The 16,393-nt window shown below is 43.8% G+C and overlaps 1 protein-coding gene across 1 annotated transcript in view; it reads left to right on the top strand.

The window, feature by feature from the left end:
• Positions 1–15,746, top strand: part of APBB1 (amyloid beta precursor protein binding family B member 1) — a 424,653-nt gene extending 408,907 nt beyond the window's left edge. The window contains exons 14-15 of the mRNA XM_085623528.1: positions 9,740–9,916; positions 10,075–15,746. Coding sequence (XP_085479654.1) covers positions 9,740–9,916; positions 10,075–10,242 — 345 coding nt within the window. The 3' untranslated portion in view covers positions 10,243–15,746. The remainder of the gene's footprint in view (positions 1–9,739; positions 9,917–10,074) is intronic.
• The last annotated feature ends 647 nt before the right edge of the window (positions 15,747–16,393 follow it).

Raw genomic sequence — 16,393 nt, 5'->3', positions numbered from 1 at the left:
CACCATCCCACATAAAACAATACCTCGGTGCCACCATAGACACCTCAAAAGCAATAGCCTACCCCAATCCGGCCAGGATTGCAAGCATTCAGGGTTTGCGACAAAAATTCGTACTTCAACACTCCCTTCCAGCAAGAGTGTTAATGCAACTGATAGGGATGATGGCCTCTTGCATTTTCATAGTGCCTCACGCAAGACTCCAGATGCGTCCACTCCAAGAGTGCTTAGCGGGCCAATGGAACCAGGCCCAGGGGCAACTGACAGATCTGGTGTTGGTAGACGGTCGCACCCATCGCTCTCTGCAGTGGTGGAACACCACAAACCTTTCCAAAGGTCGACCGTTCCTGGACCCGGTTCCACAAATAATACTTACAACAGACGCATCGCTCTCCGGCTCGGGAGCTCACCTATTACATCTCACAGTGCAGGGCACATGGACGACTCAGCAAAAGTTACTCCATATCAACCATCTGGAGTTACTAGCAATCTTTCTAGCCCTAAAGTCCTTTCAACCACGGATTTCAGGCAAGGCAGTCCTCATTCGCACAGACAACTTGACGGCCATGTATTATATTCAAAAACAAGGCGGCACACACACTCCACAGCTCTCTCAATTAGCACAGAGCATATGGAGATGGGCAATTCCACACAAAATCTTTCTCCTAGCCCAACATGTCCCAGGAGTCCAAAACACCGTGGCAGATCTGCTCAGCAGACAGACACAACAGATCCACGAGTGGGAACTTCACCCACAGGTTCTTCATCCGTTCTTTCAAATGTGGGGGCATCCACAGATGGACCTCTTCCCCACCCACGAAAACAAAAAATGCCCAAGCTTCGCCGCCAGATACCCACACCCATTGTCCAAAGGAAATGCGATATGGATGAACTGGTCAGGCATATTTGTGTACGCTTTTCCACCTCTCCCACTAATTCCATAAGTGGTACGAAAACTACAACAGCATTCCTTCACACTGATCCTAGTAGCTCCAACATGGGCCAGACAACCGTGGTACACAACGCTGCTGGAACTCTCGGTAGTACCACACCAAAAGCTGCACCGCTCACCATGCCTCCTAACCCAGAACCATGGAGAGATCAGACACCCGGACCCAGCTCAGCTCAACCTTGCGATCTGGCTCCTGAAATCCTAGAATTTGGATACCTAAACCTTCTCCCTGACTGTATGAACGTCATCGGAGAAGCTAGACGCCCTACCACTAGAGCCTGCTACGCTGCCAAGTGGAAAAGATTTGTGGTTCATTGCCATAACAACACAATCAATCCTCTAGACGTGTCTATACAACACATCATATGCTACTTACTCCATCTACAAAGGTGTAATCTAGCCCATACCTCCATTCGGCTACAACTCGCAGCAATTGCAGCTTACCTACAGAACAGGCAGCACCTATCACTTTTCAGAGTACCTGCCATTAAAGCCTTCATGGATGGCCTAAAAAGAATAATTCCCCCCAGAGTACCACCCTCACCTGTGTGGAACTTAAATATCGTTCTCACAAGGCTGATGGGGCCTCCCTTCGAACCTTTGCATAAATGCGAATTGCTATTTCTCACATGGAAAACAGCTTTCCTTGAAGCCATCACTTCCCTTAGAAGGGTCAGTGAGATACAAGCACTTACAATACAAGAACCTTTTCTTCAAATGCACCAGAACAAGGCTGTTCTCCGTACCAACCCAAAATTCCTACCTAAAGTCATTTCCCCTTTTCACCTAAACCAATCTGTAGAATTACCAGTATTTTTCTCGCAACCTCAGAGCGTTGCAGAAAGAGCTCTACACACGCTAGATATCAAACGAGCCTTACTTTACTATATACAATGAACACAACCTTTCAGAAAGACCAAACAACTGTTTGTCTCTTTCTCTCCACCACACAAGGGCAACCCCATTTCAAAATCAGGGATAGCTAGGTGGATTGTAAAATGCATCCAGATTTTCTACCACAAAGCAAAACGAACGCTATCCGTTCCCCCTAAAGCCCATTCTACACGGAAGATAGGGGCTTCTATGGCTTTTCTAGGGAACATCCCATTAGATGATATCTGCAAAGCAGCTACATGGTCAACACCGCACACTTTCACTAAACCCTATTGTGTAGATGTGCAAACCAAGCAGCAAGCTAGTGTGGGCCAGGCTGTACTAAAAACATTATTTCAAACCACTGCAACAGATACCGGTGGTTGCCGCTAGGGTTGGGAACTGCTATATAGTCTATGCAAAAGTGTGTAATCTGCAGCTCATATGCCTCGAACGGAATATGCTACTTACCAGTATGCATCTGTTCTTGGCATGTAGAGCTGCAGATCTACACACGCCCACCCGCCTCCCCGGTTACCTGTATCTGTTCCAGTCTATCTTATTTAGATACAACACACATGGGTTTCTTCACTGTTGTTACTACGCTCCATCTTTCCCTGCTGGCGAAAAACAATCTGAGGATGGAGCCGAAGCCCATGCGCAATACGATCCAAAGGAGGAGTCACCGACCTCGTGACTTCCAAAGACTTTCCAAGAGGAAAAACAAACTGCAAACATCCGGGCCCAACACCAGATGGCGATCTATGCAAAAGTGTGTAGATCTGCAGCTCTACATGATAAGAACAGATGCATACTGGTAAGTAGCATATTCCTTCCGACTCGACATCCAAGCCAAATGAGCACAAAACCTCTCATAAGGCTCCAGAGCACAAATCCAAACCGCGTTCGGAACCGAAAAATATGGCACCGAAGGCAGACAACACAGAGGGAGAACTGTTTCTACCAGATTTATCGATCCGAAACAAGACATTGCATGTGGACACTAAAACAGGCCATATTGTCAGCCTCCCAACAAAGAAGAGGAAATTAGATACCTCACACTCTCCTGAGGTATTTGTCAAGAAGAGAGACTTTGCAGCTTACCCCCTAAGACTCTCTTCTCCAGTTCCTCCTACTAAACCTTTGTCTCCTACAAACTCTCCCATACACACTCCTACACTCTCTCCATGCTCACCCTTACCCCAGGATGTGGATGATTTAGGGGGCGAGGGTGCACACCATAATGACCCCGATAATGACACTACTATACCACAGGATACAATGGCAGATTATAACAATCCTTCAGATCCTCCAGACCTTCCTGATACAGATGCATACCCAACAAGACCATCACCCCCAGATGACAATATAGGGTTTAGCCAGCTTATTAATAGGGCTGTGCAATATCATGGTGTTCAACTACATTCAGACCCCATGGAAGAGGACTTCCTACTGGATACTTTTGCCCAGTCACAAAAGACAATACATACATTGCCTATGCTCAAAGGTGTCATTAAACATGCACCTGACATATTTAAAGACCCTGTCAGGACCAGGATTCTCAGTCCTAGAATTGATAAAAAATATAAACTTGCCCCCAACGATCCCGCCTACATTAAAAGGACAACTTCCTTTAGATTCTTTGGTAGTGTCCAATGCAAGGAAACTGGCTAATACACAAACCTCTGGTGATGCTCCACCTCCAGACAAAGAGTCTAAACTGATGGACGCAAATGGCAAACAAGTTGCCTCCCAAGTAGCCAATCAGTGGATTATAGCTAATGCTCAGGCCCTACTTGCCAGATATGACAGAGCTCACGACGATGAGCTTGAAGACCTATTCCAACATTTGCCTGACCAATACAAGCCAAAGCCAATGATCTGGTCGAGGAGGGCAAGTTAATTACAAATGTATCAATCAAATGTGCCCTCGATGCAGCAGACACCGCTTCTAGATCTATCAACACCAGTGTCTTACTACGCAGACATACATGGTTGTGCATTTCTGGTTTTAAACAGGAAGTGCAATCAACAATCTTAAATCAGCCGTTCGATCAAGAACAACTGTTTGGCCCAGCTGCAGATACAGCTTTAGAAAAAATGAAAAAAGATACAGACACTGCAAAATCTATGGGAGCGTTGCAGTCTCAAACAACACAAGGCTTCTTTCATCGCTCCTTTTATAGGGGCAGATCCAAAAACATTAGTACAGACACTACTTCCTCCTCCTACAAAAGCCCCACACAAACATCCCCCAACAAGGGATATTTTAGAGGAGGCTACAGGGGAAATAATAACAAAGGGAGAGGCCGAGGTAACAACAATCGAACCTCCCCCACTACCAAACAATGCCTTCCCTCCGCTCACTCCAGACCATTCCACTTCGGTCGGAGGAAGACTTTCACAGTTCTTACATATCTGGAACTCCATCACTACAGACAGGTGGATAAGACAAATTATCCAGTATGGTTACTGCCTGGAACTTACCGAAAATCCCCCAAACATACTGCCCAACCAAAGCCCAATGTCCACGGAACATCTAATGCTCCTGAAACAGGAAGTTCTCTCATTGCTTCAGAAGCATGCAAAAGAACCAGTCCCCCTCCAGCATCAAGGTACAGGGGTTTACTCCCTTTACTTTCTCATTCCCAAAAAAGACTGTACTCTCAGGCCAATACTGGACCTCAGACCTCTCAATATCTACATTATCAGATCACTTTCACATGATCACTCTTCAACAGGTCCTTCTACTGCTTCAACAAGGCGACTTCCTTGCCACTCTGGATCTCAAGGACGCCTACTTCCATATTTCTATACAGCCTGCTCACAGGAAATTTCTAAGGTTTACAGTGGACGGTCAACACTATCAGTTCAAGTTTCTCCCATTCGGAGTAACCACAGCACCAAGAGTCTTCACAAAGTGTCTGGCGGTGGTAGCCGCCCACTTACGGAGACAACATATTCATGTGTTTCCATACCTGGATGACTGGCTGATAAAAGCCAAGTCATACAACCAGTGTGTTCATCACACTTACCAAACAATTCATCTACTCCACAACTTGGGGTTCACCATAAACCTCACCAAATCACATCTCCAGCCCTCCCACATACACCAGTATCTAGGAGCCACAATCGACACTTCCAACGCTCTTGCATACCCCAATCCAGCCAAGATAGCCAGTATGCAAACCCTCATCACAAAATTTCAACCCCAACACTCACTAACAGCTAAAGTGTTCATGCAGCTCATAGGAATGATGGCCTCTTGCATTTTCATAGTACCCCATGCAAGACTGCAGATGCCCCCTTTACAGGAATGCTTAGCACGACCAGGCTCGAGGTCAACTTTCAGATCTGGTGTTGGTGGACATCCGCACACATCGCTCTCTGCAGTGGTGGAACACACAAAACCTTTCCAAAGGGCGGCCGTTACACGAGTGGGAACTTCATCAAGTTCTTCATCCATTCTTTCACATGTGGGGCCATCCAGACATAGATCTGTTCGCCACACACGCAAAGGCAAAATGCCCACACTTCGCCGCCAGATATCCACACCGATTGTCCAAGGGCAATTCGATATGGATAAATTGGTCAGGCAGATTTGCGTACTCTTTTCCACCACTCCCACTCATTCCATTAGTAGTGCGCAAGCTCAAACATCATGATCCTAGTTGCTCCCAACATGGGCCCGGCAACCATGGTTCACAACACTTCTGGAACTCTGTTGTTACACACCAAACACTACACCTCTCCCCAAAGCTTCTTACATAGAACCATGGAGAGATAAGGCATCCAGATCCAGCTCAGCTGAGCCTGGCAATCTGGCTCCTGAAGTCTTGTTACCTCAACCTCCCACCGGACTGTATGAATATTATTCTAGAAGCTAGATGCACTGCAACCAGAGCCTGCTATTCAGCCAAATGGAAAAAATGTGTCATTTACTGCCATAACAACAAAATTGTCCCGCTAGATGCTTCAATTCAAAATATCATTTGCTACTTACTACATCTACAAAGATGTAATCTAGCATATACGTCCCTAAGATTACATTTTGCGGCTATTGCCGCTTACCTACAAAACAGACAACATTTGTCATTATTTAGGGTACCTGCTATTAAAGTGTTCATGGAAGGCCTTAAAAGGATAATTCCTCCCACAATCCCACCCTCTCCAGAGTGGAATTTAAACATTGTCCTTACCAGCCTCATGGGTTCTCCGTTTGCACCTTTACACAAATGCGAACTGTAGTTCCTTACATGGAAAGTAGCTTTCCTAGTCACAATCACCTCTCTCAGAAGGGTAAGTGAGATCCAGGCTTTAACCATACAAGAACCATTCTTACAAATGAATCATAACAAGGTGGTTCTTAACCCCTTCGCCGCGGCACGAATTACGCCGCGGCGCTGGGGGGGTTCGGGGTCAGCGCGGCGCCGCCATGCTCGTGACGGAGCCACGGGCGCGCTGTGCTCATGACGGAGTGGTTCCGTCATGACTCCGCCCACTTGCATTGATCGCCTGCACAGGCGGGGAATCAGTGCCGCGTGGGCGGAGCGGCCGCCAACTGCCGCAGTATGACGGAACCACTCCGTCATGAGCCACGGGCGCCGTGTGCTCATGACGGAGTGGTTCCGTCATGAGCAGGGAACGGGTTAAAACAAATCCAAACTTTCTTCCCAAAGTAATCTCGGCTTTCCATCTTAATCAATCAGTGGAATTACCTGTTTTTTGCCCAAAACCAGATTCTGTAGCAGAAAGAGCTCTTCCCACACTGGATGTCAAAAGAGCTATACTTTATTACATTGACAGAACTAAACCTTTTAGAAAAACAAACCAACTGTTTGTAGCTTTCTCACCACCTCATAAAGGAAACCCCATCTCAAAAGCTGGCATTGCTAGGTGGATAGTCAAATATATTCAAATATGCTACCACAAAGCAAAACGTACATTAACAGTTCCCCCTAGAACGCATTCAATGCACAAACGATCGACTTCCATGGCATTCTTAGGGAATATTCCCTTAGATGACATTTGTAAGGCAGCAACATGGTCTACCACACACACCTTCACAAAACACTATTGAGTAGACGTGCGGGCAAAACAACAAGCTTCTGTATGCCAGGCTGTTATTAAAACACTTTTTCAGACCACTGCAACAGATACAGGAGACCACTGCTAGGGGAGAGCACTGCTATATAGTCTATGCACAAGTATGTATTCTGCAGCTCATATGCCTCGAATGGAAAATGCTACTTACCAGTATGCATCTGTTCTTGGCATGCAGCGCTGCAGAATGACATACGCCCACCCGCCTCCCCGGAACCTCTATCTGTTCCAGTGTTATCTTACTTAGATACATTACATATGGACATCTTTTCTGTTTCTTACAAACTCCATCATTTTCCATCATTGCGAAAAACAACCTAAAGATGGAGTCGATGCCCATGCGCGCTATCGTCCAAGGGAGGAGTCACCTATCTCGTGACTACAAAGTGGCGATCTATGCACAAGTATGTCATTCTGCAGCTCTACATGCCAAGAACAGATGCATTCTGGTAAGTAGCATTTTCCTTTGCCGTCTTATAAAAGTGCTTCTATTTTTACAGGAAAATCACTGGGCTGGACAGCATGTTACTGGGTCTATTGTTTGACTGTTGGGTTTTGTGTTGTACCGCCACACTAGCTTGTTGAGAAGCTTATGACTGCTCAAGCACTCTACCCTGAAGGTTAAGTGAAGAATGGGATCTAACATAAACATTTTCTGTACGGCAGGAAAATCCCCTTCACACCCTTAGTGTGAAAGAATCCCAGATATTTCCTTGACAAGCAAAAGGCAAATAGAATATTTTGCTCGTTATTTCCTCATCTGTACAGGAATGGTAAAACCAAGAAATGCATGGCTCTATTAATTGTGTACTGTATAATATCTGATAACAAAAGACAAACAGATCAGGAACATCTAGGGTTCGTTTGGCCAGTGTAAAAGGCTACTTCAACTATTCGCAGAAATGTCTGAGTTGGCATCTAGAGAGCAGCTACATGGTAATTAGTACACACATGTATTAGGCACTCCTGCCTAGATACAGTCTGCCAACATGTTTGGTTAGATAGCAGATAACTGTCAGCTGTGCACCACTTTTCTGTGTGGCGATGTGCAGTTTTTTCCACTGATCGCTGCGGAAGATGAAATCCACACCCCCCACACTACAGAGGAGAATCAGCCGCCCTGATGCTTCTCGACTTTTCCGTTGCTTTCGGCATCCTCTCCCTCCACACACTCATCAGTCGACTGCACCAGATCAGAATCAATGCGGACGCTCGGATGGCATCCTTTCTCATGAGGCGCACACATAGGTCCATCTCCCTCCCTTCACATCACAGACCAAGCACATCATCTGCGACATCCCTCAAGGCAGTAAGGAATCCATGGTGGAGAAGAAAAGTTACTTAACAGCAATCCTTAGCTCTCCATCATCGGATGTTTTTCTGAATATTCTTAAACAATCCATTTTCCTCACTGGGATTGCAGGGGCTAAAAGAGACAGTGCATTCTTTTCTTTCCAAGTTGATACTATCTACCCGCCTACTTAATTAACTTTTTTTGCATTTAAAAAATTACTTGCCATACAAATAAATTACCTTTAGATAGGCATATATTTCTCAAAAAAGTGAGATCTCCCTGGGATCATACGTATTCAGTGTTGCTGGAACCTGTGAAGATCTCAAGATGAACATTTTGATTACAAATATTTAACTTCTCCGCACCTAACTGTAATGAAATTTATTGTTTTGAATTCACCATAGCACCCATTTTTTATTAAGTGTTGTGCTGCTGCTGGCAGTTTGCGACCCATTACCCATAGTTTCTCGACTTTAAACTGACAGACCCAAAAGCCACCAGAATACAGGGGCATTTGAATGAGAAAATATGCCAGATTGTAGAACCGGTCTTTTGAGGCACATTTGTCGTGCTCATATCCTCACTTTATTTTAAAGCAATTTTTTATATGTCATCAATTTTCATCTGGCTAACATGGTTTTTCTTTCGGCATTCTAAATCTTTAAAAATGTTAAGGTTCACTTCATTTAGTTACCTTTTTTTTTTTTTTTAGTTAACACTATTTTTGTATGGTGATTGTATTTTTTTCTTTTTTTTTATGTCATCACTGGGGGACATGTGAGACTTGACACGGTAGAGCATAGAAAAAATGCCTCTTAATTGTGTGAACACATGGCTGCCTTAATACAAAGATCGTGGCATTGATTACTGTGCCAGGATATAAGAAATTGCTTTTTTGAATGTTTACTTAACTTGTTAGGAATATCACAAGCCACCTTTCTCTAAGGATATCCAGTTGTCATTTTCAGGGTTCTTTATACTCCTGCCCCAAGGGAGTTGGAAGTAAACATTCCCAGATTGAGATTAATGACAGTTTTTTTTTTTTATCTTTCTCTGTCGTTTCCTGCCTGGATATTTCATTTGTTTTCCCATCATTTTTGTTTACTACACAGTCCTTCTTTCCTTATATTCTTTATTCAGCCGTGTTATCTCCCATTCATTTTTCACACCTCTTCTGACTTCTTCCTTTATTAACCACCTTCATGTCACTCCTTACTCTTCTCTCTTCTTCCGCTTTCACCTATTTGCTTCACTTGTTTTCCAGTTTGTATTCCTCTGCTTTAATTTCCATATCCATGGTCTCTCAACCTCGCACTTTATTTTTTCGTCTTTCATCCCTGCTGTACTTAACATTTGTTCCATTTCACCTCTACTCTCCCTGATTTGTTTTACCTTTACACCTCCTTACCCTACATACTACTTTTGTCTGTTTTTGTTTTATTCTCTAAACCCCTTGTGATTCCATTTTCTAATGTATCCTTTCTCTGTTTCCTTCCTTCTCTTTTCCCCTCAATCCCTAGACGGAAGACATTCTTTCAGAATGTCGTGTGCGCTTCTTGTCCTTTATGGGCGTTGGTCGGGATGTGCACACCTTTGCTTTCATCATGGCGAATGGACCAGGGAACTTCTGCTGCCACATGTTCTGGTGTGAGCCAAATGCTGCCACCCTATCTGAAGCTGTGCAGGCCGCCTGTATGGTAAGTGACCATTCTTCATCGGGTGGGTATCTCCTTGGACTCCCTTCTCAAACATTTGTCACTTTTCAAAGAACAAGTTGTTATATGCTGTTGAGTCTTCATGAAAGTGTGAATTTTCTTGCTGCTTCTAAGTTGGTGATTTGTTGTGTTTCATCCAGCTGCGGTACCAGAAATGCTTGGATGGACGTTCCCAGGGATCCATATCTTGCCTCCCGACACCGCCGGCAGATTCTGTTGCTAGGAGAGTGGGATCCACTGTCAGAAAGGGAGTTCAGTCTCTCCTCGGAACCTTCAAACCAAAACGCCTTGGAGCGCAAACACCGTGAACTATCCCACGCTCCTGATACTGCAAAGGCAAAGAGGATTGCTGATAAGAGAGACACATTGTGACGTCTTTTACACCAATGGCTTTTCTCCACTGTCCCAGACCGAGGTGGAGGCACTCCTTACCGTTTCCTTCTCTTCCACCTGAACCCTTGTCTTCCGTCACAGCCCCCAGTGTCTCCCATTGGTTGCCCCCACTTTATTTAACAAGCAGGAAAAATCTCCAGCACTAACTTCTTCATAGACTATGCGCTGCTTGAGATTCTGTCTTTATAGTGTATCCTGGCGTGTGATGGAAACATCAGTGCTGTTAGACAAATTCTGTTTCAACTCTATTAACTGTCATGTTAGAGCGGAAAATAAGATGTAATGGTGGGTAATAGATCCAATAACACAGAGCTCCTGCTACCGTCCAACTCCTGTCCGGAAGACGTGCCCAAATCCTTCCCCTGTGGTTAGATGCCTCATACGCACCATGCCTGATCCAGAGAGTACTTAATGTCTAGCCTTGTTCAAGACGTTTTGTTTTTCCCTGTGGCATATTGGAGAAATAATCCCACAGTGGAGTTCAGAATAACGCTCTAAGTGTTGAAGTGTTTCAGAGGTTTCTCCCCTGCATTCCTGCACCATGAATTGGATGGATAAGAAATGATTAAAGCAATATAAATCACAAGGTCTAATTAGGGAAGTGAGATTTGGAGACCAGAGGTGGAAATCCATCTTATTAGAAAATGCAACTAATTATTTTTGCATTTTTATAGAAAATGGATAACTCAACAAAGCAACTCACACCAATTATTCATGGATTACATCTGTAGGAATGATTACTTTATTCCATGGTGGTCAACTGTAAAAAGGAAGGTCCCTGGCAAAAGTTGTGCGAGAATTATGGGATTCCTGGATATCACACACATTCAAAGGCCTTGGAGTGAACTAGGGGTCCTCTTAATGGGGGACCTCTCTGCACTTCAGGTGCCTTTATATGATGGCCTCTTACCTTATTGGTGATGTTTCAAAAGCTGCACACACAAATGATTTCCTTGTTTTGCTCACCTTCCACTTCACATAATCCACAGCAGGTCCGTTGGGTCCTGCCTTCCATTTTGTTGGCCTGGCTGCAGCCTGTGCTATTTGTTTTTTCTTTTTCTTGAACAACCTTTTTCCACCTCTGCACTGTGCTGCGAGCCCACATGCAGGCATCCTGTTTCCCTTCTATTGGCAAACCTCCCAGCTTAGTATGTGCTAATCTGGACTCTAAACAAGCAGGACCTATATCCAGGGTTGTATTTTTCTTGGATTCTGTGTTGGTGGACTTTAGTCTGGGCTGTCCTCTGCCATTCCCAAGAGATAGGAAACTCTTCTTTGATGCAGCTCATTAGTCCATCCCCTTTGTAAAGATGGGGTTAGCAACTGACTTTGTAATTTATTCACTGCGGCTGATGGGCATTTGGGTGCTGCTGGTACAGTTTAAATCCAAAGAAATTGAGATACAGGAGGTTAGCAGAATAGGAGAAAATGGGATAGAGCAATGGCTCCTAAGCAGAGTTCCTTGTTGTTTACTTGAATACAGGCAGTAGCGTTCTCCTTTTAGTAGTCTATGATTTTGCCCCAGCATGTCGCATCAAACTTGCAGCCCTCCATCTTTGGGTCTTTGAACACCCCAAAGCTCAAGCTGCCAAAATACATTGCCATTTCACAATATGAGGAGGGTTTGATCGTGTAAGTGATGTTTAAAGACCTCACTTGTTCCTTCATGTAGCCCTCCCCCTGTTAACTTCTCAGTCGATTGTTCACGCCCGCAAAATACGGAAGACCCCATAGTGAGTGCTAATGAGATAATATAAAGTACTTATTTATATACACCAGAGTGCATGCAATTTGATAGGGTGATTCTTTCCGAAGTTGCCCTGCACTATTTCAGTGCAGGGCAACTAATGGAGCGCTGCAATAACTGCAATGTGATAAGGGCTGCTGAGTGTGTTTCCCTAATTTTGTATTTGTTAGGCCACCCACAGTAACACTACAGAACTCGTGCAGTAACCAGCTGCTTCCAGGCGCTGTCCCGATCTATTGTGCTGGTGAGTCCACACGGCACTCTAGGAATAGTGCAAAGGTGTCCGATAGATAAAAATGTTTGAGTCATATCATATCTGAACACAAGACCTCATACAGGTACCAAGTGGGTACATGAGCAGAATGAGTATATGAATGAAAGACGGTTTGGTCTATTTTATAATCTCCTTAGAAGCCTCACTGAACGGCACGAAGGAGAAGACACTAATGTGGCGTCAGACAATACGTTATGCCGCAGTCCTTCAAGCCTTGTTCACCCAGAGCACTGTTATGGATGAGGCTGCATCTTGAAGTTGAAGTACCGTCCTCCTCTGCTCTCTCCACACTGCTTCTTGAGTCCTTGCCATCCAAACACTACAGGGGATAGTGCAAGTCTATGCTGCACTCTCCCCAAACACTACATGGCACCTATGGGGAGCATGATGTAGTGGTGGTTAAAGCAGGAGTGGCCTTTTCATTAGGTTGGATCGCTCTCGCCTCGGGAGGGTTTTGTAGCCATAGCCTCCACAGGGCCGATCTTTCTTACTTGGATGTCTCTTCGGTCTCCCCTGTCTCAGTGACAAAGCTGCAAGAATTAGACTTATATTTTGTTGTATTGCCTGTAAATTATAAGGTTTAACACTGTCAGACTATGTACATTGCACTACTGTGACTGTTTTTAATGTTAATTTGGGGGATTTTTGTTTTGTATAAAGTTGTATATGTATTATGTATGGTGCTCAAACGTAGAGCTTGAAAATGAGGATTTCTTGCACAGCTATGACTGTCCCCAGTAGTCCAAACGTGTCCCACTGGTTTCCTGCTTTTTCTTATTTAACATGTCTTTGTCCTCAAGCTAGCACTAACTGAGCCAGCTGTTCAAACTCAATCCCTGGTTCTCTGAGCGAGAGACAACTCCCATCCTCCAGTCTCATCTTACATATTGATGGGTGCTTGTGTGAAACTTGGATGAGACGGTCAGATTCATGGAGATTTTTCTTTGTACCCTTTTGTTGACTAAATTAATATATGAATTATAATTTTGGCAGTGGCCTCTTTTTCGTACCAAAGATTAATACAATTACGAATCCAGATTTTGCCCCCTGTTCTTGATCATGAAAACCAGTTCTTTGATTCCAAGGGAATGCCATTGGCAATACTGTGCTGGTGGCAAGAGCTCCAAAGTAGAAATATTCCCAAGACTCTATCATCCTGTATCCCTGGTCACAAGCCTTGAAGTATATCTAGTCTGCGCTTTCTTACCCAAGGTCCTCTGCTTTAGCGCCGGCAATGGGTCAGATCCAACCATGCATGCGGGTGGATGCCTCTCCTCATATCTCTTTTTTAATTATTTAAATTGTTTTCACCTCTACTTCATTGAGGAAGTGCCAGACTTTCTAGGTATTTTAAGAGGAAGTGCCAGACTTTGACGCAAGCTTGCAGTGAAATATAGCGCCTCCTAAGAGGCCCAAAAATATATCCCCTTGCATTTCCTTCTACCTTCCCCCTTCTAGTGCAGTATGGTTTTATAACAATAGAAGTTTAACTTTTACACTCTTATGCAGTGCTTAAAATGAGCCGGTACTGAATTACTGCACTCCTTTATTTGAAGAGGGAGTACCTGCTCTTCTCATAAGAGGTGCAATGCTTTTAATTGGAGAATACCAGCGGTTCTCAGTAGCAAGTAAGTGCTCTGGTGTATGGTGCCTGCACTTCTGTTTTTCGATTACAAGCACTTATCTTGTGCACTAACTTCTAAAATGCTAGCTTACCTATAAACCCCTCTCGCTGCTTTCTAGTGCATTAAGCATACGTGATATATCCTCAGTCCCAACAGTAAGTTAGCTTTTCTCCATTGCACCCATCAGTGGTTAAAATATCCCTGTACTCGGCAGATAACTCAAACTCAGATGCCTCATAAAATGTGTCTTGGTCAAATCCATGTGAGATAATTAACTTGTAGACAGAAACCTGTTCTTGAATAGCAAACATGGAAAGGAAGGGCAGGATTATAGCAGCTGACGTCCATATCATGATGGCAATTAAACCATACTCCTCTCTTACACTTCCATTGGAACACCTCTGCCTTTTTAAATAGAGTACTACAGTCGAGGGCTGCCTCACTGGCAATACCTTCAGATTTGTTGGGCGAATTAGGACTGGCAAGTAATCCAACATGGGCCTCTGTAGCTGCTGGTTATGATAATTCATCAGCAACTATATTTGTCCTATATGGAACACCAGTGCCCATTATGGACAATATCAAATTGAAATCTGTTAACAAATAGCTGGACACTCCGGCAAGAAACATTCTGCAGTAAGTCCTTGCCAGGAAACTCATATTTTCCCAAAAGTCAGTACTTTGGGCCCTCTGTAGATGAGAAGCTGACACGGTGTGATTTTTGACAAAGAAAGAAGACTCTTAAATGGGTGTACGAGGGTTGAATCTCCATTTAGAATGCTCTTTGTTTTAGAACCTTTTTAAAAGTAATGCATTCCATCAAGTTCGGACCTTGGACTCCATTGAGGAGATGAGATTGTCTGGTTATCAGAAAAACAGAAATTATCCTTCTGGGGATTTGAGATTTCGCTGTGTAGACTCGTCATGTTTCCTGCAAGTCCTGAGTCTTGTGCAGGCCCAACTCCTCAAGTCCAGAAAAAAACCTCTATATATCTCAAGGACCAGTTTTTAGTAGTTGATCACTCATCAGAGTTTTAAAGATGAGGATTCTGTCTTGTGATGCCATCTCAACAGATGGTACCTTTGCAAATGGGGTTTGTTTCTTAAAACTAAACATTGCTGCTTTTACAGATATCTCAAAGGATCCCCTTTCCCATGCTAATTTCATGAGGAACTATACTCTAAGTTTAACAGAATTTCCTTTTATTTCAAAGATTTTAAAAGATTATTGTGCCTGTTGTTTCTCTGGAAATATTTTCAGATCGGACGTTTGTAGGAATTGTCTTTGCACTCTGTGTGGAGTTGCCACTTATACACAGTCTTTCTCTTTCTTCGTGTGTAGTGATATTGGCGATTCTTTCTATGAGTATGTGCTACATGTCTGTAAACCTGCTGGTTGTAGGGATGACCGGTGGGTCACAAACCAGCATTGGCTGCCTCCGTGTTTAGCCTGTGACAGTCATTCAATAGTGCTCCACGAACGGAGCACTGCTGTTGTGGGACTCTGTTGGGTTTCTCAGTCCGCAGGTTTGTGGAACGTGGTGGAAGTGCATGTGTTTTAATTGTTAACTATGCAGGCAGGTACTGTCAGTTTTGTTTTTATTTACTAGCTTTAAACTAGGCGTGAACTGGAAATGGCCAAACTGGAAGAAATAAACAACAGAACTTTTGTTTAATCTTAAAGGAACTGCACATCTCTGCTATAATAGAGAATTGTATGTGTTGTACTTAATTCAGAACAAAATAATGTAATAAAGGACCTAAAAATCACAACTTAATGGTGTTTTGTGCACTGCATATTTTATATGGGATAATGCATGCCACATGTGCGTTTGTCCAGTTTGTGTCTTTACATCATATTGCTCTTGTTATAGCAGAAAGTGTTATATGCATGTCGCGATAAGCTCATGATGTCAATGCAGAAGGATCTATTTTTCAGATCCCGGTGAGGCAGGCACTTGTTGCCCTCAATGCTTCTATCATTTTCACATTTTCTGATTTCTAGAATGTCTGTAGTATATTCACATTGAATCACCCACTCTTATTCCATCTATTGCATAAAGGAATTAACAAATCTAGAAGATATATCAAATTTGCCTTTCAGGCATAAGTCCAAACAGCCCGGAGTTCCATGTGGTATCCAGGACAGTGGTACACTAAGAACCGAGAAGTTAAATTTCTCCAAATCTGCTTGACTTCTATCGCTCTAGATGGCATTTTAAACTCCAGTGGCACTATGGTATTGCACATTCATCACAGCACGTTGCCCTTATCCTGCACCTCTAACATGACTGAGGAGTCTTCATGGTTCCCAAGGTGACCCTGATTAGTTCCTAGTACCACATGCCTAAGAAATACAGTCTGCTCGGCTTATGTGCACTAATTCAGCAAGGTTCTGCTACAGAGGAAAGTTCTCACAG

This window comes from Triturus cristatus, chromosome 8, assembly GCF_964204655.1.
Source record: "Triturus cristatus chromosome 8, aTriCri1.1, whole genome shotgun sequence".
Taxonomy (NCBI): domain Eukaryota; kingdom Metazoa; phylum Chordata; class Amphibia; order Caudata; family Salamandridae; genus Triturus; species Triturus cristatus.
This window is presented reverse-complemented; position numbering and strand designations above follow the sequence as displayed.